Below are 27,764 nucleotides of genomic sequence, written 5' to 3' on the forward strand. Positions count from 1 at the left end.
CTGCCCCATATTCCTGCTCCATCTGTCTCCATCCTGCCCCATCTGTCTCCATCCTGCCCCATATTCCTGCCCCATCTGTCTCCATCCTGCCCCATATTCCTGCCCCATCTGTCTCCATCCTGCCCCACATTCCTGCCCCATCTGTCTCCATCCTGCCCCATATTCCTGCCCCATCTGTCTCCATCCTGCCCCATCTGTCTCCATCCTGCCCCATATTCCTGCCCCATCTGTCTCCATCCTGCCCCATATTCCTGCCCCATCTGACTCCATCCTGCCCTATATTCCTGCCCCATCTGTCTCCATCCTGCCCCATCTGTCTCCATCCTGCCCCATATTCCTGCACCATCTGTTTCCATCCTGCCCTATATTCCTGCCCCATCTGTCTCCATCCTGCTCTGTGTCTCCATCTTGCCCCATGTCTCCATCCTGCCCCATGTCCCTGCCCCATCTGTCTCCATCCTGTCCCATATTCCTGCCCCATCTGTCTCCATCCTGCCCCATCTGTCTCCATCCTGCCCCATATTCCTGCTCCATCTGTCTCCATCCTGCCCCATCTGTCTCCATCCTGCCCCATATTCCTGCCCCATCTGTCTCCATCCTGCCCCATATTCCTGCCCCATCTGTCTCCATCCTGCCCCACATTCCTGCCCCATCTGTCTCCATCCTGCCCCATATTCCTGCCCCATCTGTCTCCATCCTGCCCCATCTGTCTCCATCCTGCCCCATATTCCTGCCCCATCTGTCTCCATCCTGCCCCATATCCCTGCCCCATCTGACTCCATCCTGCCCTATATTCCTGCCCCATCTGTCTCCATCCTGCCCCATCTGTCTCCATCCTGCCCCATATTCCTGCACCATCTGTTTCCATCCTGCCCTATATTCCTGCCCCATCTGTCTCCATCCTGCTCTGTGTCTCCATCTTGCCCCATGTCTCCATCCTGCCCCATGTCCCTGCCCCATCTGTCTCCATCCTGTCCCATATTCCTGCCCCATCTGTCTCCATCCTGCCCCATCTGTCTCCATCCTGCCCCATATTCCTGCCCCATCTGTCTCCATCCTGCCCCATATTTCTGCCGCATCTGTCTCCATCCTGCCCCATATTCCTGCCCCATCTGTCTCCATCCTGCCCTATATTCCTGCCCTATCTGTCTCCATCCTGCCCTATATTCCTGCCCCATCTGTCTCCATCCTGCCCCATATTCCTGCCCCATCTGTCTCCATCCTGCCCCATATTCCAGCCCCATCTGTCTCCATCCTGCCCCATATTCCTGCCCCATCTGTCTCCATCCTGCCCTATATTCCTGCCCCATTTGTCTCCATCCTGCCTCATCTGTCTCCATCCTGCCCTATATTCATGCCCCATCTGTCTCCATCCTGCCCTATATTCATGCCCCATTTGTCTCCATTCTGCCCCTGTGTCACGCATTCTACCCCCTGTGTCACGCATTCTGCCCCGTGTCTCACATTCCTGCCCCGTGTATCACATTCCTGCCCTGTGTATCACATTCCTGCCCCGTGTCTCACATTCCTGCCCCGTGTCTCACATTCCTGCCCCGTGTCTCACATTCCAGCCCAGTGTCTCACATTCCTGCCCCGTGTCTCACATTCCTGCCCCGTGTCTCACATTCCTGCCCCGTGTCTCACATTCCTGTCCCGTGTCTCACATTCCTGCTCCGTGTCTCACATTCCTGCCCCGTGTCTCACATTCCTGCTCCGTGTCTCACATTCCTGCGCCGTGTCTCACATTCCTGCCCCATGTCTCACATTCCTGCCCCGTGTCTCACATTCCTGCCCCGTGTATCACATTCCTGCCCCGTGTCTCACATTCCTGCCCCGTGTCTCACATTCCTGCTCCGTGTCTCACATTCCTGCGCCGTGTCTCACATTCCTGCCCCGTGTCTCACATTCCTGCCCCGTGTCTCACATTCCTGCTCCGTGTCTCACATTCCTGCCCCGTGTCTCACATTCCTGCTCCGTGTCTCACATTCCTGCGCCGTGTCTCACATTCCTGCCCCGTGTCTCACATTCCTGCCCCATGTCTCACATTCCTGCCCCGTGTCTCACATTCCTGCCCCGTGTATCACATTCCTGCCCCGTGTTTTCATTCCTGCCGTGTCTCACATTCCTGCCCCGTGTCTCACATTCCTGCCCCGTGTCTCACATTCCTGCGCCGTGTCTCACATTCTTGCCCCGTGTCTCACATTCCTGCGCCGTGTCTCACATTCTTGCCCCGTGTCTCACATTCCTGCCCCGTGTCTCACATTCTTGCCCCGTGTCTCACATTCCTGCGCCGTGTCTCACATTCCTGCCCCGTGTCTCACATTCCTGCCCCATGTCTCACATTCCTGCCCTGTGTATCACATTCCTGCCCCGTGTCTCACATTCCTGCCCCGTGTCTCACATTCCTGCCCCGTGTCTCACATTCCAGCCCAGTGTCTCACATTCCTGCCCCGTGTCTCACATTCCTGCCCCGTGTCTCACATTCCTGCCCCGTGTCTCACATTCCTGTCCCGTGTCTCACATTCCTGCTCCGTGTCTCACATTCCTGCCCCGTGTCTCACATTCCTGCTCCGTGTCTCACATTCCTGCGCCGTGTCTCACATTCCTGCCCCATGTCTCACATTCCTGCCCCGTGTCTCACATTCCTGCCCCGTGTATCACATTCCTGCCCCGTGTCTCACATTCCTGCCCCGTGTCTCACATTCCTGCTCCGTGTCTCACATTCCTGCGCCGTGTCTCACATTCCTGCCCCGTGTCTCACATTCCTGCCCCGTGTCTCACATTCCTGCTCCGTGTCTCACATTCCTGCCCCGTGTCTCACATTCCTGCTCCGTGTCTCACATTCCTGCGCCGTGTCTCACATTCCTGCCCCGTGTCTCACATTCCTGCCCCATGTCTCACATTCCTGCCCCGTGTCTCACATTCCTGCCCCGTGTATCACATTCCTGCCCCGTGTTTTCATTCCTGCCGTGTCTCACATTCCTGCCCCGTGTCTCACATTCCTGCCCCGTGTCTCACATTCCTGCGCCGTGTCTCACATTCTTGCCCCGTGTCTCACATTCCTGCGCCGTGTCTCACATTCCTGCCCCGTGTCTCACATTCCTGCTCCGTGTCTCACATTCCTGCGCCGTGTCTCACATTCCTGCCCCGTGTCTCACATTCCTGCCCCATGTCTCACATTCCTGCCCCGTGTCTCACATTCCTGCCCCATGTATCACATTCCTGCCCCGTGTTTTCATTCCTGCCGTGTCTCACATTCCTGCCCCGTGTCTCACATTCCTGCCCCGTGTCTCACATTCCTGCGCCGTGTCTCACATTCTTGCCCCGTGTCTCACATTCCTGCGCCGTGTCTCACATTCTTGCCCCGTGTTTTCATTCCTGCCCCGTGTTTTCATTCCTGTCCCATGTTTTCATTCCTGCCCCGTGTCTCACATTCCTGCCCGTGTCTCACATTACTGCCCGTGTCTCACATTCCTGCCCCGTGTCTCCATCAAGCTCCTGTGTCTCCCATCCTGCCCTCTTATCTTTATCATGCCCCGGGCTTGCCGCATTCAGTAAAAAAAAAAAAAACCTTTCTTCTTACCTGGCCAGGCTCCAGCGCCGACGTCCATCGCAGGCATTTCAGCGCGGAGTCGCCAGCGAATGACGTCAGTGCGCGCTGACGTCGCTGCCAGCCTCCGATTGGCTGGCGGCTTTAACTGTTACTTTGCGGGCCCAGACGGGCCCGCAAGCAACAGAGGACACTGAACCTGCGTCTCAGAAGCAGGTTCAGTGTACTGTCTGAAGCCTGCCGCTGGCGCTGGGGCCCGATGGGCAGATGAGACGGGGCCCGATGCAGGCCCCCTCTGCCTACCGGGCCCCATATGCCAGTCACGGCTGTAATGCCCTGATGGCAGCCCTGACTATGACTTTTGTAAGGGTGCTCTAATTATTATCATGGCACTGTGACTGTTCAGGAGGTACTTTGACTGTTATGAGGGCACTATGATAATTATGGTGGCACTGTGACTGTTGTGGAGGTCCTATGACTTTCGAAGTTTTTGAGACTATTATGGAGCTACTACTACTGTAATGAGGGCACGGTGGCGTTGTGGGAGCAAAATGTTATAGGGGAGCTATAACTGTTGTGGAGGTAAATTTACTGTTATGGAGGCACAATGATTGTTATGAGGGCACTGCGGCTGATATAGAGGTACTATCAGGGACACTAATTTATGGAAACAGTAATGTTTGTTGTGAGCCCTTTTCTAGCACTATTTATAGGGGGTACTTTGCTATCATGATTAACCCCTTCACGCCGCAGCCCGTTTTCGTTTTTGCATTTCTGTTTTTCACTCCCCTTCTTCCCAAAGCCATAACTTTTTTATTTTTCTGTTAATATGGCCATTTGAGAGCTTGTTTTTTTTTTGCGGGACAAGTGGTACTTTTGAACAACGCCATTGTTTTCACCATATTGTGTAATAGAAAAATGGAACAAAAATCCAAATGCAGTGAAATTGTAAAAAAAAAGTGCAATTCCACAACTGTTTTTTGGGATTTTTCTATGTACCATGTTCCCCAAATGCTAAAACTGACCTGCCATTATGATTCTCCAGGTTACGAGTTTGTAGATGCCAAACACGTATAGGTTGTTTTTTATTTACATGGTGAAAAAAAATTACAAGTTTGTTAAAAAAAAGTGTCATTTTCCGAGACCCGTAGCGTCTCCATTTTTCGTGATCTGGTGCTGAATGAGGGCTTATTTTTTGCATGCCGAGCTGACATTTTTAATGATACAATTTTGATGTGGATACGATCTTTTTGTCACCCGTTATTGCATTTTATTGCAATGTTGTAGCGACCAAAAAAACTTGATTCTGGCATTTTTACTTTTTTTTCGCTACGCCGTTTACCGATCGGACTAATTCTTTTTATAGCTTGATAGATCGTGCGATTCTGAACTCGGCGATACCAAATATGTGTTTTTTTTTGTTTTTTTATTCTTTTATTTTGAATGGGGTGAATGGGGGTGATTTGAACTTTTATTTTTTTTTATATTTTTAAAACCATTTTTTTTACTTTTTGTATGCTTCAATAGTCTCTATGGGAGACTAGAAGCTGCAGTTGTCTGATTGCCTCTGCTAGACACAGGCGATGATCAGTTCGCCTGTGTATAGCAGAAATGCACACTTGTTATGAGCGCCAAACGCATTTAGCACCACAGGGGGTCTCCTGGAGACCCCGGGTTGTCATGCAAACACATTGGGGACCTGATGTCATGTGACATGGATGTCCCACAGGGCAGGATTAGTGACGCGCTCCCGGCGCTATCACATTAAATACTGCTGTCTGAGATTGACAGCAGCATTTAGCAGGTTAACAGCCGCCGGTAGATTGCGATTCCACCCGCGGCTGTTAGGGGTGTATGACAGCTGTTCAAAACAGCTGACATGTGCCGGGAAAGATGTGGGCTCATCGCTGGAGCCCACATCAAAGGAAGGGACTTGACATTCGCAGTACATGTGCGGCGCATGTCGTTAAGGGGTTTTAATAAGGACAGCACGGTAGCTCAGTGGTTAGCACTGTTGCTTTGCAGCACAGGGATCCTGGATTCAAACCCCACCAAGGACAACATCCGCAAAGTGTTTGCACATTCTCTCTGTGTTTGAGTGGGTTTTCTCCAGTTTCCTCCCACATGCCAAAGACATACTGTCGTCTTATATGCCGAAAAAAAATACGGTATATATTGTCATTTTTTACATTTTAAAAAATCTCTAAAGGAAAATGGGCTGATGCTAAAGTTTGGACACCCTTGGAGATTTGTGTGATCAAATAGATTTGACCAAGGTTTCAAACCTTAATTAGCCTGTTAGGGTTATGGCTTGTTCTCTATCATTGTTAGGAAAGGTCAGGTGATGCAAATTTCTCAGCTTTATAAAAACTCAGCCTCCTCTAACCTTATGCCAAAAAACAGCAGCCATGGGTTCTTCTCAGCAGCAGACTAGCAGTCTGAAAATGAAAATGGTGGAGGCCCTCAAAGCAGGAGAATACAATGAGAAGATATCAAAGCATTTTCAAGTTGTCCTTTCTTCAGTTCGAAATATAATTAAGAAATGGCACTTAACAGAAACAGTGGAGGACAAGAAATGGTCTGGAAGACCAAGCAAAATTTCAGTGAGAGCTGCTCATAGGATTGCCAGAGAGTCTTGAATGCAAAAGACCTTCAGAAAGATTTAGCAGACTCTGGGTTGTGGTTCATTGTTCTACTGTTCCAAGCCACCAGCACAAATATGGCCTTCATGGAAGAGTCATAGAAAAAAGCGCTCCTGCATCCTCACCATAAAATTCAGCATCAGAAGAGCATCGAAACAAGCCTGATGCATTTTGGAAACAAGTCATGTGGACCAATGAGTTGAAAATAGAACTCATTGGCCACAATGATCAAAGGTATGTGTGAAGAAAAAAGATCACAGAATTTAAAGGAAAGAACATCTCGCCAACAATTAAGCATGGGGGTTGTGGAGACATGAGGGTTAGTGAGCGCTCCCCTTCGCTAGCCTGGCTGTCTTAAGAAAGACCACATGGATCAGGGCTCATCCCACTGAACACCCGCACTCCTTTCTTGTGGGCAGAATACCACTCGGACAACAAAGAGTGAGGGTAAGGCCAGTGTCATACTTGGGTTACTGTGACTGTCTCTGCTGTTGGGTCACTGTGACTGTCTCTGCTGTTGGGTCAGTGTTGCTGTCTTTGCAGTTGGGTCACCGTGGCTGTCTCTGCTGTTGGGTCACTATCGCTGTCTCTGTTGTTGGGTCACTGTGGCTGTCTTTGCTGTTGGGTCACTGTGGCTGTCTATGCTGTTGGGTCACTGTGTTGCTGTCTCTGTTGTTGGGTTAATGTGTCTGTGTCTGCTGTTGGGTCACTGTGACTGTCTCTGCTGTTGAGTCACTGTTGCTGTCTTTGCAGTTGGGTCACTGTGGCTGTCTCTGTTGTTGGGTCACTGTCACTATTTCTGCTGTTGGATCTCTATCGCTGTCTCTGTTGTTGGGTCACTGTGGCTGTCTCTGTGGTTGGGTCACTGTGGCTGTCATTGCTGTTGTGTCACTGTGGCTGTCTATGCTGTTGGGTCACTGTGGCTGTCTCTGCTGTTGGGTCACTGTCTCTGTTGCTGGGTTCCTGTGTCTGTGTCTGCTGTTGGGTCACTGTTGCTGTCTTTGCAGTTGGGTCACTGTGGCTGTCTCTGTTGTTGGGTCACTGTCACTATTTCTGCTGTTGGATCTCTATCGCTGTCTCTGTTGTTGGGTCACTGTGGCTGTCTCTGTGGTTGGGTCACTGTGGCTGTCATTGCTGTTGTGTCACTGTGGCTGTCTATGCTGTTGGGTCACTGTGGCTGTCTCTGCTGTTGGGTCACTGTCTCTGTTGCTGGGTTCCTGTGTCTGTGTCTGCTGTTGGGTCACTGTTGCTGTCTTTGCTGTAGGGTCACTGTGGCTGTCTCTGCTGTTGGGTCACTGTCATTGTTTCTGCTGTTGGGTCTCTATCGCTGTCTCTTTTGTTGGGTCAATGTGGCTGCCTCTGCTGTTAGGTCGCTGTCTCTTTTGTTGGGTCACTGTGGCTATCTCTGTTGTTGAGTCGCTGTGGCTATCCCTGCTGTTGGGTCACTGTGGCTGTCTCTCCTGTTGGGTCACTGTGTCTGTCTCTCCTGTTGGGTCACTGTGGATGTCTCTGCTGTTGGGTCACTGTCGCTGTCTCTGCTTTTGGGTCACTGTTGGTGTCTCTGCAGTTGGGTCACTGTGACTGTTTTTGTTTTGGGACACTGGCTTTCTGTGCTGCTGCATACCATTGCTGTCTCTGGTATGGGGGCAATGTGGCTGGTACTATAGGACTACATTCCCACATGCATCTATATGGATGACGCAAATTTTGCAGGAGAGTCTATTGTCAGGTATGTGAGACTCGACCTGTTAAGGGGCACTCTGACTTAAGGGGAACTGTGACTGTCTCTGTCATAAAACACCGTGCCTATCATTATTATGGCTGACTGTTATGGGATAAACTATGGACATTTCTTGGCTGCAAGTCCTCCACTAAAAATAATATATTAGGACAACTTAGTAAATAATTGTAAACAGACCCTCAGATTTTACTGACGTTCCCCTTTATCGCAACCCCTACATGCCAAAGTCTCTCCAACGTGGGCTACGTGTTTAAACTTTTAACCTTTTTTGCAAAACAATGTTTTCCGGTAAGAGAAATTATCCCCAAACGCTGACTCATCCATAAAGTGAATTACACTTTTTAAAAAAATTGGGTTATTTTTTTTCTAAATATTTGTAAAATCTGCATTGGATCAATTTCCAGGGAGAGGACACTTGAGGTCATTAAGGAGCTACAATACGTCGTACTGATACAAAGCGGAGCAGTGGTGGACACCTGTGTGGGGGAACTCCGTGCCATCCACGTCCTGAATGCAAACTGTAGACGCATTCTGGTCTTCACCTGGTGCACATTAAACCCTGCGCACACCTGGCCGTCGGCTTCGCATCACGACGTGTAATTATGGTTCTTTAAAACATATGTTTCACCTGTGCTGCTCCCACACTCAGAATAGTAACAATTAGTGGTGGCCACTTTGAAGAAGGGAAAAAAAGGGGCTTTCAATTTATCATCCGTGAGTCATTGCAGGCAGCGAATTCGGAGCAGAGAGAGCAGATGTAGAAGGAAATATGATGAATGAAACATGGTGAACCGGCTAATTTAATAATTAGAGTAGCAGATCCTCATCAAACAAACAGAACGGCCGGACTTGGAGCATCTCCAGGACGGTCCGGGGACACTTTCACTAGAAGTGATGCTGAAGGTGGAGAGCGGTGGAAACTGCGGGATCACACTCTCACTGTACGGACGGTAGAAGGTTTGGGAAGTCTAAGCTGACATCCATAGCTAACATAGAAAAACATGGACATAAAATCAGATACGGGATCTCTGGTGCTGGACATCAATCTTCTCACCATCAATTCACCAAAAAACTCAAAACGACCCATAAAGCCTTCCCGCCAAGGCCAATTTTGTGCCCAGAGCTGACTTTTTATTGATACCATTTTCTAGTAGATACAAAGTTTTGATCGCCTTTTATTGCAGTTTTACATCACCCCTGACTCTTACAGGCAGATGATAGCTGAATAATTAAGTCATCATCTGCCGGAGAAAGATGCGGGTTCGACTTCTGGACCCACGTCAAAGTCCCGGCATGTCATGTAATTGTAAGTCATATGTCAGAAAGGGTTTTTTTTTAACCTTCTCATTAATCACCCCCGGAGACTTTAACTTATGATTATCTGATCACTTGTAAATACTACAATAAAATATAATTAAAATTAATAGATACAATTCTATTCTCCTATGAAGGCCAGCCAAAGGTTGGGTTTCACAGGAAGACAAACATGGCAGCAGTGTGGTCTTTCACCAGGCCGAAGGCTGCCATGGCCAAGTATCAGACCACGTGATTGCATAGGAAAGGGAGGCGATGTGATTGTGCTATTTAAATGCTACCCTCAGTGATTGACAGCGGCATTTAAATAAACAGCAGCAATCGGAGCGCACTCTGGTTGCTTCTGCTAGAGGAAAATGTTGGTTTCAGGTGTGACAGTCATCCTGGATCTGTATGTAGAAGGTCTTTGCGATTAGCTCAAGCACCTTCTTGATTTTTGCATCTCTGTCATGGAGCAATATCCTTCTCCCTCTAGGACCCAACAGTCATCTCCACCTTCTGCTGCTAATCACACACCTGGGCTGAAGGTTTAAATACATTTCATGTCTTCAGCAAGGTTCTGGTGTTAGCTCTTACTTGTCTCTGCTAAGTTGGAACTACTAACAGTCAGTTAGTTCCTTCTCAGGGGACTCTTGAAGGATTGCAGTCGTGACATCTCGGTGGTCTTCTCAAGCTAAGTGTTCCCCTCATTCATCTACTCTCTCTGTCTTTAGTTGTAGTGGGGACTGACTAGTACACACTTCATCCCTTCCCTAACCAGGGCCTATCGCTAGGGTCAGGCAGGGATTAAGTTCATGCTCGGCGATTGGTGCAGAACCTATATAGGGACGGTTAGGACAGATAGGGTGATTTTAGATCTGCCTAAGGGTCTCCACTTCCCTAGTGTTTGGTCTCCCCCCTCCCCGTTGTTGTGAATACATCACGTCATGAAAGGGTGAAGGATCTAAACTTGACCATACACCTTCTATAGCTGTCGTTTGGCTTAGAGCTTTTTCTCCCAACTCCCCATAATTATGAACCATTGGCTTCATCAAGCCATTTGTTCTCAATGGAGGCCGCTGTCAAACACTTTTCATAGTGGCTTATATTCCATTGGAACAAAAAAAATGGGCATGTTAATTATCAGTAGGCCTGATATCGTTTTCCCCCAACATCAATCATTGGAGAAGAGTCATTATGCCCACATACACATATGATAGTTGACTTTGCAGAGATGTGCATCTTAAAAGGAGTTTTCTCAACTCGTCTTCAGGCGAGCACCGTTCCCCAGCCCACTGACTTTGCCAGGGCTCGGTACTCTCCTGATTGCTTGACATTTTGTGATGGGGACATGGTTGTGCGTCTGGCTTGAACTGTGTACGCTCCAATGCCGGAAACAAAAGCAGCTTTGCCTTCAGAGCAGCGCTTACAAACTCTATAGCAAAGAGCTTGTAAGTGCGCTCTCTGTCCCTAGAAAACAGGCTACTACTGATCGGATCAAGAAGTGGTTGTCAACCCTAGGCAATGAGCAGTGAATAACAAAATTAAAGGATTTTTTAAGTCACTTGCAAAGTTGCACAATTTACATGCAAGAAGACAGAACAGGTTACTCCACGTTTCTGCCTTCTTTTTTTGCCAGCTACACTGGGCTCATCTTCGGTACCTTGCTCCACCAAGTGTAATTTTTTTGTGCATTTCACGCCTTACAATTCTTTTATTTCTCGAAATAATTTTCCATTTGCCGTTTGGCACCCAGCGGTTTCTTGCTTTATTTATTATTATTTCTAATTATTTCACAATTGTTTTGCATTTCTTATTTTAGCTTTGTTTTCGCTCTTTGTTTCTTTTCTTTTTTTTTTAAATCTGTTTTATTGGTTGTCCCCCCCCCCACCCCCACCCTAAAGTAGACACATAAGTAAATCATGACTTTGGAATGAAATCCTTAATTTTTCAGACTTGTGACGCCTCTTCTCAGAACTTCAGAAAAAAACAGAAAATTGAAAAGAATTTCTCATTTGGCCTGGATTCTGCGCTCCTCTGGCTACGCACCAGATCTGTAAGAATTGTACTACAATGGGTCCAGATTATGTTCTCTTCGGGGCTGTCAGGGAGGGAAATCAGGTTTATTTAATCCAACAAATAGACTTTAAAATTTGCAAAAAATGATGCAACAAAAATAAATAAATAAAAATCAATTGTGCATTATGTAATCGCAGCTTTGTATTTTGTGTTCTTCCTTTGTTTCTTTAATCCGTTTATCTTTTAATCGCTCTCGTCTAGTGCTGCTCAATCATTTCCTCTTGTCTTCTGCCTTATATTATAGACTTTCTGATAGAAGCCGTTCCCATGAAATGCGTCAGTGAGGAGCATGTGGCAATCGGTTCAATAACTCCTTATATTTGGATACGTAAGCGGAGAGTCCCCACCGCCACATCTGATGAGAAAACAACCGCGACCATAAGAAAACGTGAACATCCGCACCAATATGCAGCGCCTACTTGGCAAAACCTCATTCTGTATACAAATGTCATATTTTTGGAATTTTCATATATAGCAGTATTATGTTGTTGACACTATATGGTGGTATAATGTGTATTGTACTGTAAATAGCAGTATTATATTTGCACTATATGGCGGTATAATGTGTCATTTACTGTATATAGTACTATTATGTTGACACTATATGGCGGTATAATGTGTCATGTACTGTATATAGTATTATTATGCTGACACTTTATGGCGGTATAATGTGTCCATTCACTGTATATAGTAGTATTATGCTGACACTATATGGTGGTATAATGTGTCATGTACTGTATATAGTACTATTATGTTGACACTATATGGCGGTATAATGTGTCATGTACTGTATATAGTACTATTATGTTGACACTATATGGCGGTATAATGTGTCATGTACTGTATATAGCAGTATTATGTTGACACTATATGGCGGTATAATGTGTCATGTACTGTATATAGCAGTATTACGTTGACACTATCTTGTGGTATAATGTGTCATGTACTGTATATAGCAGTATTACGTTGACACTATATGGCGGTATAATGTGTCAGGTACTTTATATAGCAGGATTACATTGACACTATATGGTGGTATAATGTGTCATGTACTGTATATAGCAGTATTACTTTGACACTATATGGTGGTATAATGTGTCATGTACTGTATATAGTACTATTATGTTGACACTATATGGTGGTATAATGTGTATTGTACTGTAAATAGCAGTATTATATTTGCACTATATGGCGGTATAATGAGTCATGTACTGTATATAGTACTATTATGTTGACACTATATGGCGGTATAATGTGTCATGTACTGTATATAGTAGTATTATGCTGACACTATATGGCGGTATAATGTGTCCATTCACTGTATATAGTAGTATTATGCTGACACTATATGGCGGTATAATGTGTCATGCACTGTATATAGTAGTATTATGCTGACACTATATGGCGGTATAATGCATCATGCACTGTATATAGTATTATTATGTTGACACTATATGGTGGTATAATGTGTCATGTACTGTATATAGTACTATTATGTTGACACTATATGGTGGTATAATGTGTCATGTACTGTATATAGTACTATTATGTTGACACTATATGGCGGTATAATGTGTCATGTACTGTATATAGCAGTATTATGTTGACACTATATGGCGGTATAATGTGTCATGTACTGTATATAGCAGTATTACGTTGACACTATCTTGTGGTATAATGTGTCATGTACTGTATATAGCAGTATTACGTTGACACTATATGGCGGTATAATGTGTCAGGTACTTTATATAGCAGGATTACATTGACACTATATGGTGGTATAATGTGTCATGTACTGTATATAGCAGTATTACGTTGACACTATATGGTGGTATAATTTGTCATGTACTGTATATAGTACTATTATGTTGACACTATATGGTGGTATAATGTGTATTGTACTGTAAATAGCAGTATTATATTTGCACTATATGGCGGCATAATGAGTCATGTACTGTATATAGTACTATTATGTTGACACTATATGGCGGTATAATGTGTCATGTACTGTATATAGTACTATTATGTTGACACTATATGGCGGTATAATGTGTCATGTACTGTATATAGCAGTATTACTTTGACACTATATGGTGGTATAATGTGTCATGTACTGTATATAGTACTATTATGTTGACACTATATGGTGGTATAATGTGTATTGTACTGTAAATAGCAGTATTATATTTGCACTATATGGCGGTATAATGAGTCATGTACTGTATATAGTACTATTATGTTGACACTATATGGCGGTATAATGTGTCATGTACTGTATATAGTAGTATTATGCTGACACTATATGGCGGTATAATGTGTCCATTCACTGTATATAGTAGTATTATGCTGACACTATATGGCGGTATAATGTGTCATGCACTGTATATAGTAGTATTATGCTGACACTATATGGCGGTATAATGCATCATGCACTGTATATAGTATTATTATGTTGACACTATATGGTGGTATAATGTGTCATGTACTGTATATAGTACTATTATGTTGACACTATATGGTGGTATAATGTGTCATGTACTGTATATAGTACTATTATGTTGACACTATATGGCGGTATAATGTGTCATGTACTGTATATAGCAGTATTATGTTGACACTATATGGCGGTATAATGTGTCATGTACTGTATATAGCAGTATTACGTTGACACTATCTTGTGGTATAATGTGTCATGTACTGTATATAGCAGTATTACGTTGACACTATATGGCGGTATAATGTGTCAGGTACTTTATATAGCAGGATTACATTGACACTATATGGTGGTATAATGTGTCATGTACTGTATATAGCAGTATTACGTTGACACTATATGGTGGTATAATTTGTCATGTACTGTATATAGTACTATTATGTTGACACTATATGGTGGTATAATGTGTATTGTACTGTAAATAGCAGTATTATATTTGCACTATATGGCGGCATAATGAGTCATGTACTGTATATAGTACTATTATGTTGACACTATATGGCGGTATAATGTGTCATGTACTGTATATAGTAGTATTATACTGACACTTTATGGCGGTATAATGTGTCCATTCACTGTATATAGTATTATTATGTTGACACTATATGGTGGTATAATGTCTCATGTACTGTATATAGTACTGTTATGTTGACACTATATGGTGGTATAATGTGTCATGTACTGTATATAGTACTATTATGTTGACACTATATGGCGGTATAATGTGTCATGTACTGTATATAGCAGTATTATGTTGACACTATATGGCGGTATAATGTGTCATGTACTGTATATAGCAGTATTACGTTGACACTATATGGCGGTATAATGTGTCAGGTACTTTATATAGCAGGATTACATTGACACTATATGGTGGTATAATGTGTCATGTACTGTATATAGCAGTATTACGTTGACACTATATGGTGGTATAATGTGTCATGTACTGTATATAGTACTATTATGTTGACACTATATGGTGGTATAATGTGTATTGTACTGTAAATAGCAGTATTATATTTGCACTATATGGCGGTATAATGAGTCATGTACTGTATATAGTACTATTATGTTGACACTATATGGCGGTATAATGTGTCATGTACTGTATATAGTAGTATTATGCTGACACTATATGGCGGTATAATGTGTCCATTCACTGTATATAGTAGTATTATGCTGACACTATATGGCTGTATAATGTGTCATGCACTGTATATAGTAGTATTATGCTGACACTATATGGCGGTATAATGTGTCCATTCACTGTATATAGTAGTATTATGCTGACACTATATGGCGGTATAATGTGTCATGCACTGTATATAGTAGTATTATGCTGACACTATATGGCGGTATAATGCATCATGCACTGTATATAGTATTATTATGTTGACACTATATGGTGGTATAATGTGTCATGTACTGTATATAGTACTATTATGTTGACACTATATGGTGGTATAATGTGTCATGTACTGTATATAGTACTATTATGTTGACACTATATGGCGGTATAATGTGTCATGTACTGTATATAGCAGTATTATGTTGACACTATATGGCGGTATAATGTGTCATGTACTGTATATAGCAGTATTACGTTGACACTATCTTGTGGTATAATGTGTCATGTACTGTATATAGCAGTATTACGTTGACACTATATGGCGGTATAATGTGTCAGGTACTTTATATAGCAGGATTACATTGACACTATATGGTGGTATAATGTGTCATGTACTGTATATAGCAGTATTACGTTGACACTATATGGTGGTATAATTTGTCATGTACTGTATATAGTACTATTATGTTGACACTATATGGTGGTATAATGTGTATTGTACTGTAAATAGCAGTATTATATTTGCACTATATGGCGGCATAATGAGTCATGTACTGTATATAGTACTATTATGTTAACACTATATGGCGGTATAATGTGTCATGTACTGTATATAGTAGTATTATACTGACACTTTATGGCGGTATAATGTGTCCATTCACTGTATATAGTATTATTATGTTGACACTATATGGTGGTATAATGTCTCATGTACTGTATATAGTACTGTTATGTTGACACTATATGGTGGTATAATGTGTCATGTACTGTATATAGTACTATTATGTTGACACTATATGGCGGTATAATGTGTCATGTACTGTATATAGCAGTATTATGTTGACACTATATGGCGGTATAATGTGTCATGTACTGTATATAGCAGTATTACGTTGACACTATATGGCGGTATAATGTGTCAGGTACTTTATATAGCAGGATTACATTGACACTATATGGTGGTATAATGTGTCATGTACTGTATATAGCAGTATTACGTTGACACTATATGGTGGTATAATGTGTCATGTACTGTATATAGTACTATTATGTTGACACTATATGGTGGTATAATGTGTATTGTACTGTAAATAGCAGTATTATATTTGCACTATATGGCGGTATAATGAGTCATGTACTGTATATAGTACTATTATGTTGACACTATATGGCGGTATAATGTGTCATGTACTGTATATAGTAGTATTATGCTGACACTATATGGCGGTATAATGTGTCCATTCACTGTATATAGTAGTATTATGCTGACACTATATGGCTGTATAATGTGTCATGCACTGTATATAGTAGTATTATGCTGACACTATGTGGCGGTATAATGCATCATGCACTGTATATAGTATTATTATGTTGACACTATATGGTGGTATAATGTGTCATGTACTGTATATAGTACTATTATGTTGACACTATATAGTGGTATAATGTGTCATGTACTGTATATAGTACTATTATGTTGACACTATATGGCGGTATAATGTGTCATGTACTGTATATAGCAGTATTATGTTGACACTATATGGCGGTATAATGTGTCATGTACTGTATATAGCAGTATTACGTTGACACTATCTTGTGGTATTATGTGTCATGTACTGTATATAGCAGTATTACGTTGACACTATATGGCGGTATAATGTGTCAGGTACTTTATATAGCAGGATTACATTGACACTATATGGTGGTATAATGTGTCATGTACTGTATATAGCAGTATTATGTTGACACTATATGGTGGTATAATGTGTCATGTACTGTATATAGTACTATTATGTTGACACTATATGGTGGTATAATGTGTCATGTACTGTATATAGTACTATTATGTTGACACTATATGGCGGTATAATGTGTCATGTACTTTATATAGCAGTATTACGTTGACACTATATGGTGGTATAATGTGTCATGTACTGTATATAGCAGTATTACGTTGACACTATATGGTGGTATAATGTGTCATGTACTGTATATAGTACTATTATGTTGACACTATATGGTGGTATAATGTGTCATGTACTTTATATAGCAGTATTACGTTGACACTATATGGCGGTATAATGTGTCATGTACTGTATATAGCAGTATTATGTTGACACTATATGGTGGTATAATGTGTCATGTTCTGTATATAGTACTATTATGTTGACACTATATGGCGGTATAATGTGTCATGTACTTTATATAACAGTATTATGTTGACACTATATGGTGGTATAATGTGTAATGTACTGTATATAGCAGTATTACGTTGACACTATATGGTGGTATAATGTGTCATGTTCTGTATATAGTACTATTATGTTGACACTATATGGTGGTATAATGTGTCATGTACTGTATATAGCAGTATTACGTTGACACTATATGGTGGTATAATGTGTCATGTTCTGTATATAGTACTATTATGTTGACACTATATGGTGGTATAATGTGTCATGTACTGTATATAGTACTATTATGTTGACACTATATGGTGGTATAATGTGTCATGTACTGTATATAGCAGTATTATGTTGACATTATATGGTGGTATAATGTGTCATGTACTGTATATAGTACTATTATGTTGACACTATATGGTGGTATAATGTGTCATGTACTGTATATAGCAGTATTATGTTGACATTATATGGTGGTATTATGTGGGCCTACAGTAAATGGCTCTATGGTACAATCAGTGGATTTCGTTGCCCCCATGTCTCAGGATCTATAGGCAATGTTAGCCCTCAGTGTAATTTCCGGCTGTAGCTCCCCTTTAAGCAGTCCCGGATGTGTGCTATCTGCTCTATGACGATTATGCTGGCTAAGAAGTTGGAAATGTATGCAGAACAAAACACAAGCAGAAATTAATAATGGCTGCCTTAGATCTTTCATCGCGGATACATCCCATCCTTACATTGAAGCCATACGACTCGTATTTCCAGACATGAAACACTGACCAGGGAGAACATTCTCATCCTGCTTCCCGGCGTGGATGTTATCGATCACAGGCTGCGGCTTCCAATATGTCCTGAGACAGACATAAAAGGAACAGAGATAACTTCATTCACAAAAGATTTTTTGGAAGCGGTTTACTTTTTCTTTTTTTTTTTTAACCAGTCACGCACACGTTGGCTCCTGAGCCTCCATTATGTTTCCACAGCAAATTCATTTGCTTTTTATGTTATTCCGAGCTGCGTCCTAAATGGACGGAAGCCATGAGCGAGGCTGGGAATGATTTACTGCTGAATTAGATGTTCTTCTGTGAGGCGGCGGCGGTGCCAGGACTCAGCTCTGCTTCCACAGGACAAGTCGGAAAGCCTCTCCTCCTGGTGCTCGTCTTCTCCTGATGCCACAACGTCAACTGATTCTTATTAACGTGGCGCCAAATAAATGGAAATAAATGAAAACATCTAAAAAAAACTCCTGGATTTAAAAGTGAAAAAAAAATCACCATTGCAAAAAATCCTTTAAAGGACATTTAAGCTTGAAGGACCTTATCATAACATACAGTACAGACCAAATCTTTGGACACAACTTCTCATTTAAAGATTTTTCTGTATTTTCATGACTATGAAAATTGTACATTCACACTGAAGGCATCAAAACTATGAATTAACACGTGTGGAATTATATACTTAACAAAAAAGTGTGAAACAACTGAAAATATGTCTTATATTCTAGGTTCTTCCAAGTAGCCACCTTTTGCTTTGATGACTGCTTTGCACACTCTTGGCATTCTCTTGATGAGCTTCAAGAGGTAGTCACTGGGAAGGGTTTTCACTTCACAGGTGTGCCCTGCCAGCTGATCGTCCTACTGAATAGACTGTTAGAATTTGTATTATGGCAAGAAAAAAGCTAAGTAAAGAAAAACGAGTGGCCATCATTACTTTAAGAAATGAAGGTCAGTCAGTCCGAAAAGTTGGGCAAACTTTAAAAGTGTCCCCAAGTCATATCATGACTTGCTGCGTGGTGACCCTCAAGACTGGTCTTTTTCTCTTGAAACAGGGGATCCGGCATTGCTGAATGTAGATGCATTTTTTTTCAAGCGCTCGGATTATTGTATGACGAACCTAATTCTGTGGATCATGCAGAAAAAACCCTGTTGGCCTTGTGTCAAGGTCAGGAAGCGGCAGAGTTATACTGCCAGAAATTTAGAAAATGGTCTGTGCTCACTAAATGGAATGAAGAGGCTCTGGCTGCTATTTTCAGAAAAGGTCTTTCTGAAACCCTTAAAGATGTTATGGTGGGCTTTCCTACGCCTGCCGGTTTGAGCGAATCTATGTCTCTAGCCATTCAGCTTGATCGGCGTCTGCGCGAGCGCAAAGCTGTGCACCATATGGCAGTATCCTCTGAGCAAAGTCCTGAACCTATGCAATGTGATAGGATTTTGACTAGAATAGAACGGCAGGAATTCAGACGTCAGAATAGGCTGTTTTTACTGTGGTGATTCGGCTCATGTTATCTCTGATTGCCCTAAGCGTACTAAGAGAGTCGTTAGGTCTGTTACCATTAGTACTATACAGCCTAAATTTCTCTTATCTGTGACCCTGATTTGCTCATTGTCGTCCTTTTCTGTCATGGAATTTGTGGATTCAGGCGCTGCCCTGAACTTAATGGACTTAGAATTCGCCAGGCGCTGTGGTTTTTCCTTGCAGCCTTTGCAGAGCCCTATTCCTTTGAGGGGTATTGATGCTACACCCTTGGCCAAGGATAAACCTCAGTACTGGACACAGATGACTATGTGCATGGCTCCTGCACATCAGGAAGATTGCCGTTTTCTGGTGTTGCATAACCTGCATGATGTTGTTGTACTGGGATTTCCATGGTTACAGGAACATAATCCGGTGCTGGATTGGAAAACTATGTCGGTGACTAGTTGGGGTTGTCGAAGAGTACATAGTGACATTCCTTTGATGTCAATTTCCTCTTCCCCCTCTTCTGAGGCCCCTGAGTTTTTGTCGGATTTCCAGGATGTACTTGATGAGCCCAAGTCCAGTTCCCTTCCTCCGCACAGGGACTGTGATTGTGCTATTAACTTGATTCCTGGTTGCAAGTTCCCTAAGGGCCGACTTTTCAATCTGTCTGTGCCAGAGCATGCCGCCATGCGGAGTTATGTTAAGGAGTCTTTGGAGAAGGGGCATATTCGGCCCTCTTCGTCACCATTGGGAGCGGGTTTCTTTTTGTTGCTAAGAAGGATAGCTCCTTGAGACCCTGTATTGATTATCGTCTTCTAAATAAGATCACGGTTAACTTCCAATACCCCTTGCCTTTGCTTACTGATTTGTTTGCTCAGATTAAGGGGGCTAGTTGGTTTACTAAGATTGACCTCCGAGGGGCATATAATCTTGTTCGTATTAAACAGGGTGACGAATGGAAAACTGCATTTAATACGCCCGAAGGCCATTTTGAATACCTTGTGATGCCATTTGGGCTCTCTAATGCTCCATCTGTGTTCCAGTCTTTCATGCATGATATTTTCCGCAATTATCTTGATAAATTCATGGTCGTATATTTGAATGATATTTTGATTTTTTCCGATGATTGGGAGTCTCATGTGAAGCAGGTCAGGATGGTATTCCAGATCCTTCGTGATAATGCTTTATTTGTGAAGGGGTCTATTCGGAGTTCAGAAGGTCTCTTTTTTGGGTTTTATTTTTTCTCCCTCGTCTATAGAAATGGATCCTGTTAAGGTCCAAGCTATTCATGACTGGATCCAACCCACATTTGTGAAGGGTCTTCAAAAAATTTTGGGCTTTGCTAATTTCTATCGCCGTTTCATTGCCAACTTTTCCAGTGTGGTTAAGCCCCTTACTGATTTGACGAAGAAAGGCGCTGATGTGATGAATTGGTCCTCTGAGGCTGTTGAGGCCTTTCAGGAGCTTAAACGCCGATTTACTTCTGCCCCTGTGTTGCGTCAGCCGGATGTTTCTCTTCCTTTTCAGGTTGAGGTCGACGCTTCTGAGATTGGGGCAGGGGCCGTTTTGTCTCAGAGGGAGTCTGATGGTTCTTTGATGAAACCGTGTGCTTTTTTTTCCAGAAAGTTTTCACCTGCGGAACGCAATTATGATGTCGGCAATCAGGAGTTGTTGGCTATGAAGTGGGCGTTTGAGGAGTGGCGACATTGGCTTGAGGGAGCTAAACACCGTGTTGTGGTCCTGACCGATCATAAGAATCTGATTTACCTCGAGTCGGCCAAGCGGCTGAATCCTAGACAGGCTCGATGGTCCCTGTTTTTCTCCCGTTTTGATTTTGTGGTCTCGAATCTTCCGGGATCTAAGAATTTTAAGGCTGATGCCCTCTCTAGGAGTTTTTCGCCTGATTCTCCTGGAGTCCTTGAGCCGGTTGGCATTCTTAAGGAGGGGGTAATTCTTTCTGCTATCTCCCCTGATTTGCGGCGGGTGCTTCAGGAATCTCAGGCTGATAGGCCTGACCGCTGTCCTGTGGGGAAGCTGTTTGTTCCTGCTAGATGGACAAGTAAGGTAATTTCTGAGGTTCAGTGTTGGCTGGTCATCCTGGGATTTTTGGTACCAGAGATTTGGTTGCTAGGTCCTTTTGGTGGCCTTCCTTGTCGCGCGATGTGCGTGCTTTTGTGCAGTCCTGTGGGACTTGCGCCCGGGCCAAGCCTTGCTGTTCCCGCGCTAGTGGGTTGCTTTTGCCTTTGCCGGTCCCTGAGAGGCCCTGGACGCATATTTCCATGGATTTTATTTCGGATCTTCCTGTTTCCCAGAAGATGTCTGTTATCTGGGTTGTTTGTGACCGGTTCTCTAAAATGGTCCATCTGGTACCTTTGCCTAAATTGCCTTCCTCCTCAGATCTGGTTCCATTATTTTTTCAGCATGTGGTTCGTTTGCATGGCATTCCGGAGAATATTGTGTCTGACAGAGGTTCTCAGTTTGTCTCTAGATTTTGGCGGGCCTTTTGTGCTAGGATGGGCATTGATTTGTATTTTTCTTCGGCGTTTCATCCTCAGACTAATGGCCAAACTGAGCGAACTAATCAGACCTTGGAGACCTATTTGAGATGCTTTGTGTCTGCTGATCAGGATGATTGGGTGTCTTTCTTGCCGTTGGCTGAGTTTGCACTTAATAATCGGGCCAGTTCGGCTACTTTGGTTTCACCTTTCTTTTGTAATTTTGGTTTTCATCCTCGTTTTTCTTCTGGGCAGGTTGAGCCTTCTGATTGTCCTGGTGTTGATTCTGTGGTGGACAGGCTGCAGCAGATTTGGACTCATGTGGTGGACAATTTGACGTTGTCTCAGGAAAGGACTCAACGTTTTGCTAACCGCCGTCGGTGTGTTGGTCCCCGGCTTCGTGTGGGGGATTTGGTTTGCTTGTCTTCTCGTCATGTTCCTATGAAGGTTTCTTCTCCTAAGTTTAAGCCTCGGTTTATTGGTCCTTATAAAATTTCTGAAATTATTAATCCGGTGTCTTTTCGTTTGGCTCTTCCTGCCTCTTTTGCCATTCGTAATGTTTTCCATAGATCTTTGTTGCGGAGATATGTGGTGCCCGTTGTTCCCTCTGTTGACCCTCCTGCCCCGGTGTTGGTTGAGGGAGATTTGGAATATGAGGTTGAGAAGATTTTGGATTCTCGTTTTTCGAGGCGGAGGCTTCAGTATCTTGTCAAGTGGAAGGGTTATGGCCAGGAGGATAATTCTTGGGTTGTTGCCTCCGATGTCCATGCCACCGATTTGGTTCGTGCTTTTCACTTGGCTCGTTCTGATCGGCCTGGGGGCTCTGGTGAGGGTTCGGTGACCCCTCCTCAAGGGGGGGGGGTACTGTTGTGAATTCCGCTCTTGGGCTCCCTCCGGTGGTTGTAAGTGGCACTTTTGTGAGTTCTGCTCTTGGGCTCCCTCTTGTGGTTTCTAGTGGTATGGCTGCTCCTTGGAGTTAGCTGTCATCAGCTGCCTCCACTTATCGTCTCTTCTGCTCGGCTATTTAGGTCTGGCTCTTTCTTCAGCCAGTGCCACTTGTAAATGGTTCCTGGTTGGATTCACATCTCTTTGGAGTTCCCTGTTATCCTGACCAGTTCAGCTAAGCTAAGTTTTTGCTTGCACTTTTCTGTCCATAGATTGTGGACTTATCCATTCTGTGCTTTCTATGTTTGTCCAGCTTATCAGTGTGAATTAATTCTGTCTTGCTGGAAGCTCTGGGAGGCAGATTTGCCCTCCACACCTTTAGTCAGGTGTGGAGATTTTTTGTAAACTCTGCGTGGATTTTTGTAGTGTTTTATACTGACCGCACAGTATTCCATCCTGTCCCATCTATTTAGCTAGACTGGCCTCCTGTGCTCATCCTGGTTTCATTCTGTGTATGTCTTTTCCCTCTCCACTCACAGTCATTATTTGTGGGGGGCTAATCTATCCTTTGGGGATTTTCTCTGAGGCAAGATAGCTTTCCTGCTTCTTTCTTTAGGGGTTGTTAGCTCTTAGGCTGTGACGAGATGCCTAGGGAGAGTTAGGAGCATTCCACGGCTACTTCTAGTGTTGTGTTGAGCTCAGGGACTGCGGTCAGTACAGTTACCACTTCCTTCAGAGCTCGTTCCATGTTGCTCCTAGACCACCGTATCATAACAGGAAAGAGCGCCGTTTTGGAATGCAGACTTTGATAGAATCTGTGTGGTGAGAACTTTGAATGCCCAAGAGCTTCACAGAAGTTTATAATGCAGAGTCGTGAAAATAAAAAATATTTTTTTTTCCAGAAAAAAGTTTTTTAGCCCCCAAGTTTTTATTTTCACAAGGGTAACAGGAGAAATTGGACCCCAAAAGTTGTTGTCCAATTTATCCCGAGTACGCTGATGCCCCATATGTGGGGGTAAACCACTGTTTGAGCGCACGGCAGAGCTCAGAAGGGAGGGAGCACCATTTTACTTTTTGAGCGCAAAATTGGCTGTCGTGTTTGGAGACCCCCTGATGTACCTAAACAGTGGAAGCCCCCCAATTCTAACTCAACCCTAACCCCAACACACCCCTAACCCTAATCCCAACCCGATCCATAATCCTAGTCAAAACCCTAAATCCAACACACCCCTAATCCTAATCTCAACACTAACTTCAAACCTAACCCTAATCCCAATACACCCCTAACCCTAATCCCAACCCTAACCTTAACCCTAATCCCAAACCTAATCCTAATGCCAACCCTAACTCTAATGCCAACCCTAATCCAAACCCTAATCCCAAATCTAACCCTAACTTTAGCCTCAACCCTAGCCCTAACTTTAGCCCCAACCCTAGCCCTAACTTTAGCCCCAACCCCAACCCTAGCCCTAACCCTAACTTTAGCCCCAACCCTAGCCCTAACCCTAACTTTAGCCCCAACCCTAACCCTAACCCTAATTTTAGCCCTATTCCTAACCCTAAATTTAGCCCCAACCCTAATCCTAAATTTAAGCCTAACCCTAGCCCTACCTTTATCCCCAACCCTAACCCTAGCCCTAAGGCTACTTTCACACTTGCGTTGTGTGGCATCCATCGTAATCCGTCGTTTTGGACAAAAAATGGATCTTGCAAATGTGCCCGCAGGATGCCTTTTTTGCCCATAGACTTGTATTGCCGACGGATGGCCACACGTCGCGTCCGTCGTGCACTGGATCCGTTGTGCTTTGGCGGACCGTCGTTGCAAAAAAAAGTTCAATGTGACCTTTTTTTTGTACGTCGTGTCCGCCATTTCCGCTCATGCGTGGCCGTAACTCTGCCCCCTCCTCCCCAGGACATAGACTGGGCAGCGGATGTGTTGAAAACCTGCATCCACTGCCCACGTTGTGCACAATTTTCACAACGTGAGTCAGTACGCCGGGCCGACGCATTGCGACAGCCCCGTACTGACGCAAGTGTGAAAGAAGCCTAACCCTAGCCCTAACCCTAGCCCTAACCCTAACCCTAAATTTAGCCCCAACCCTAACCCTAAATTTAGCCCCAACCCTAACCCTAATTTTAGCCCCAACTCCTCTCTCCTGCCGGCCGGCAGATGGCGGGCACACTGTGCATGCGCCCGCCATTTTTTTTCCATATGAAGAAGCCGGCAGGCAGGAGGGGACGCAGGAGGATCCAGGGACACCGGTAAGTATAGCAGGGTCCCCGAATCCCCCTATTTCTCTGTCCTCTGATGTGCGATCACATCAGAGGACAGAGAATGACCGATCGCTTTTTTTTTTTTTGCGACCGCCGGTAAACAGTTAATTACCGGCGATTGCAAAACAGGGGTCGGTAAGAACTGACCCCAATCATGTTCTTTGGGGTCTCGGCTACTACCCCCAGCAGCCGAGACCCCAAAGATCCTCCGGGTGCCGGCCAGCGGGCACACTGCACATGCTCCCGCCATTTTTGGGCCAGAAGAAGATGGCGGCGCCCATCGGGAGCCACGAGGAGCAGCGGGGGAGACAGGTGAGTACCGGGGGCTATCGGGGACCCCATTTCTCTGTCCTCTGATGTGCGATCACATAGGAGGACAGAGAATTTAAAAGGGAAATCACTGTTTTGTTTTTTTTTGCGATCGCCGGTAAACGGTTAATTACCGGCAACCGAGACCCCAGAGAAAATCCGACTCTGGGGAGCGCTATTCACTTTTTCCACAGCGCCATTAATTAACGGCGCTGTGGTGTAAGTACCCTTAACTGCCGCCATTAAAAGGCGTATCGGCCGTCTTTAAGGGGTTAAAGAAAAAATATGACAAAACGTGAACCCGTGGATGCTGGGGTTTGTCAGGTAGAGTTGAAAGCTCGGTTCTTCATCCAAGCGTGACCCCGAACTTTACCCAGAACCTAATAGAAGTCAATGGCGACCCAAACTTTAGCGCTTTAAAATGGCTGTAAAATAGTCGTAGTCAGGGCTAAGGGGCTTCAAAAGTAAGAAAAATGGGGGTAAGAGCAGGGCAATTGCCCTGCAAACAAATATGGATAGATAAATGACTTAAAATAACATAGAATCTCAAAAAAAAGGACACCCACAGCGGAGACAGGTCTAAGCCTAACAGAACCACCGCACGGGCCCCCAGGCCTTCATCCCTCTCCTGACCAACACTGTGCGTTGCCTTGGATACAGTGGGTCATGAGGCAGGGTGGCTGTGGTGTCCTCTGGAGACCATTTACCTCACCCTCCCCGTGAAAGGATTGTTTTCTGTAAGCCTGCCGCTGCTTTCCCTTCCAACCTCTCTTCCATGCCGTAAAGGCTCTGTTCCATGGTGACCACGGGTAACGGATAATCAGGCAGCCTGATAACCGTGTACCTGACAACCGTGTACCTGATAACCGTGTACCTGATAACCGTGTACCTGATAACCGTGATAACCGTGTACCTGATAACCGTGTACCTGATAACCGTGTACCTGATAACCGTGAACCTGATAACCGTGTACCTGATAACCGTGAACCTGATAACCGTGTACCTGATAACCGTGTACCTGATAACCGTGAACCTGATAACCGTGAACCTGATAACCGTGTACCTGATAACCGTGTACCTGACAACCGTGTACCTGATAACCGTGAACCTGATAACCGTGTACCTGATAACCGTGATAACCGTGTACCTGATAACCGTGTACCTGATAACCGTGTACCTGATAACCGTGAACCTGATAACCGTGAACCTGATAACCGTGTACCTGACAACCGTGTACCTGATAACCGTGTACCTGATAACCGTGTACCTGATAACCGTGAACCTGATAACCGTGTACCTGATAACCGTGAACCTGATAACCGTGTACCTGATAACCGTGTACCTGATAACCGTGAACCTGATAACCGTGTACCTGATAACCGTGAACCTGATAACCGTGAACCTGATAACCGTTAACCTGATAACCGTGTACCTGATAACCGTGTACCTGATAACCATGTACCTGATAACCGTGAACCTGATAACTGTGTACCTGATAACCGTGTACCTGATAACCATGTACCTGATAACCGTGTACCTGATAACCGTGTACCTGATAACCATGTACCTGATAACCGTGAACCTGATAACCGTGTACCTGATAACCGTGTACCTGATAACCGTGTACCTGATAACCGTGAACCTGATAACCGTGTACCTGATAACCGTGTACCTGATAACCGTGAACCTGATAACCGTGTACCTGATAACCGTGAACCTGATAACCGTGAACCTGATAACCGTTAACCTGATAACCGTGTACCTGATAACCGTGTACCTGATAACCATGTACCTGATAACCGTGAACCTGATAACCGTGTACCTGATAACCGTGTACCTGATAACCATGTACCTGATAACCGTGTACCTGATAACCGTGTACCTGATAACCATGTACCTGATAACCGTGAACCTGATAACCGTGTACCTGATAACCGTGTACCTGATAACCGTGAACCTGATAACCGTGAACCTGATAACCGTGTACCTGATAACCGTGAACCTGATAACCGTGTACCTGATAACCGTGAACCTGATAACCGTGTATAACTGCTCTGTAATTGGAATGGGTGGGTATCTCCTCTTTCTCTCGAGGGTTTGGGGGATGAAAACTGAACACTTCCAAGGGACGGTGTGGATACGCTCGGTGACATTGCTGGTGGTGGCGGTGCTGTCACATCCTGCCTTGTCCTTGTTAACACTTTCTCCTGAGCTAATAAAACAAAGAGCCTAA

At 44.2% G+C, this 27,764-nt stretch overlaps 1 protein-coding gene across 1 annotated transcript; it reads left to right on the forward strand.

The window, feature by feature from the left end:
- The first annotated feature begins 5,958 nt into the window (after positions 1-5,958).
- LOC138671542 (uncharacterized) lies at positions 5,959-27,764 on the forward strand. Its single transcript, XM_069759720.1, has 3 exons — positions 5,959-6,153; positions 11,507-11,633; positions 26,356-27,764. Exons 1-3 carry the CDS (start codon positions 5,959-5,961, stop codon positions 27,762-27,764), a joined length of 1,731 nt encoding a protein of 576 aa, XP_069615821.1.

Source organism: Ranitomeya imitator, chromosome 3 (assembly GCF_032444005.1).
Source record: "Ranitomeya imitator isolate aRanImi1 chromosome 3, aRanImi1.pri, whole genome shotgun sequence".
In the NCBI taxonomy this organism is placed as follows: Eukaryota; Metazoa; Chordata; class Amphibia; order Anura; family Dendrobatidae; genus Ranitomeya; species Ranitomeya imitator.

Coding starts and splice junctions, on each gene's coding strand:
- LOC138671542 (XM_069759720.1), top strand. CDS start 5,959: ATGGGTTCTTCTCAGCAGCAGACTAGCAGTCTGAAAATGAAAATGGTG. Junction 6,154..11,506: donor GAAGACCAAGCAAAATTTCA/GTGAGAGCTGCT, acceptor GCTCTCGTCTAG/TGCTGCTCAATCATTTCCTC. Junction 11,634..26,355: donor AACTCCTTATATTTGGATAC/GTAAGCGGAGAG, acceptor ACGGATAATCAG/GCAGCCTGATAACCGTGTAC.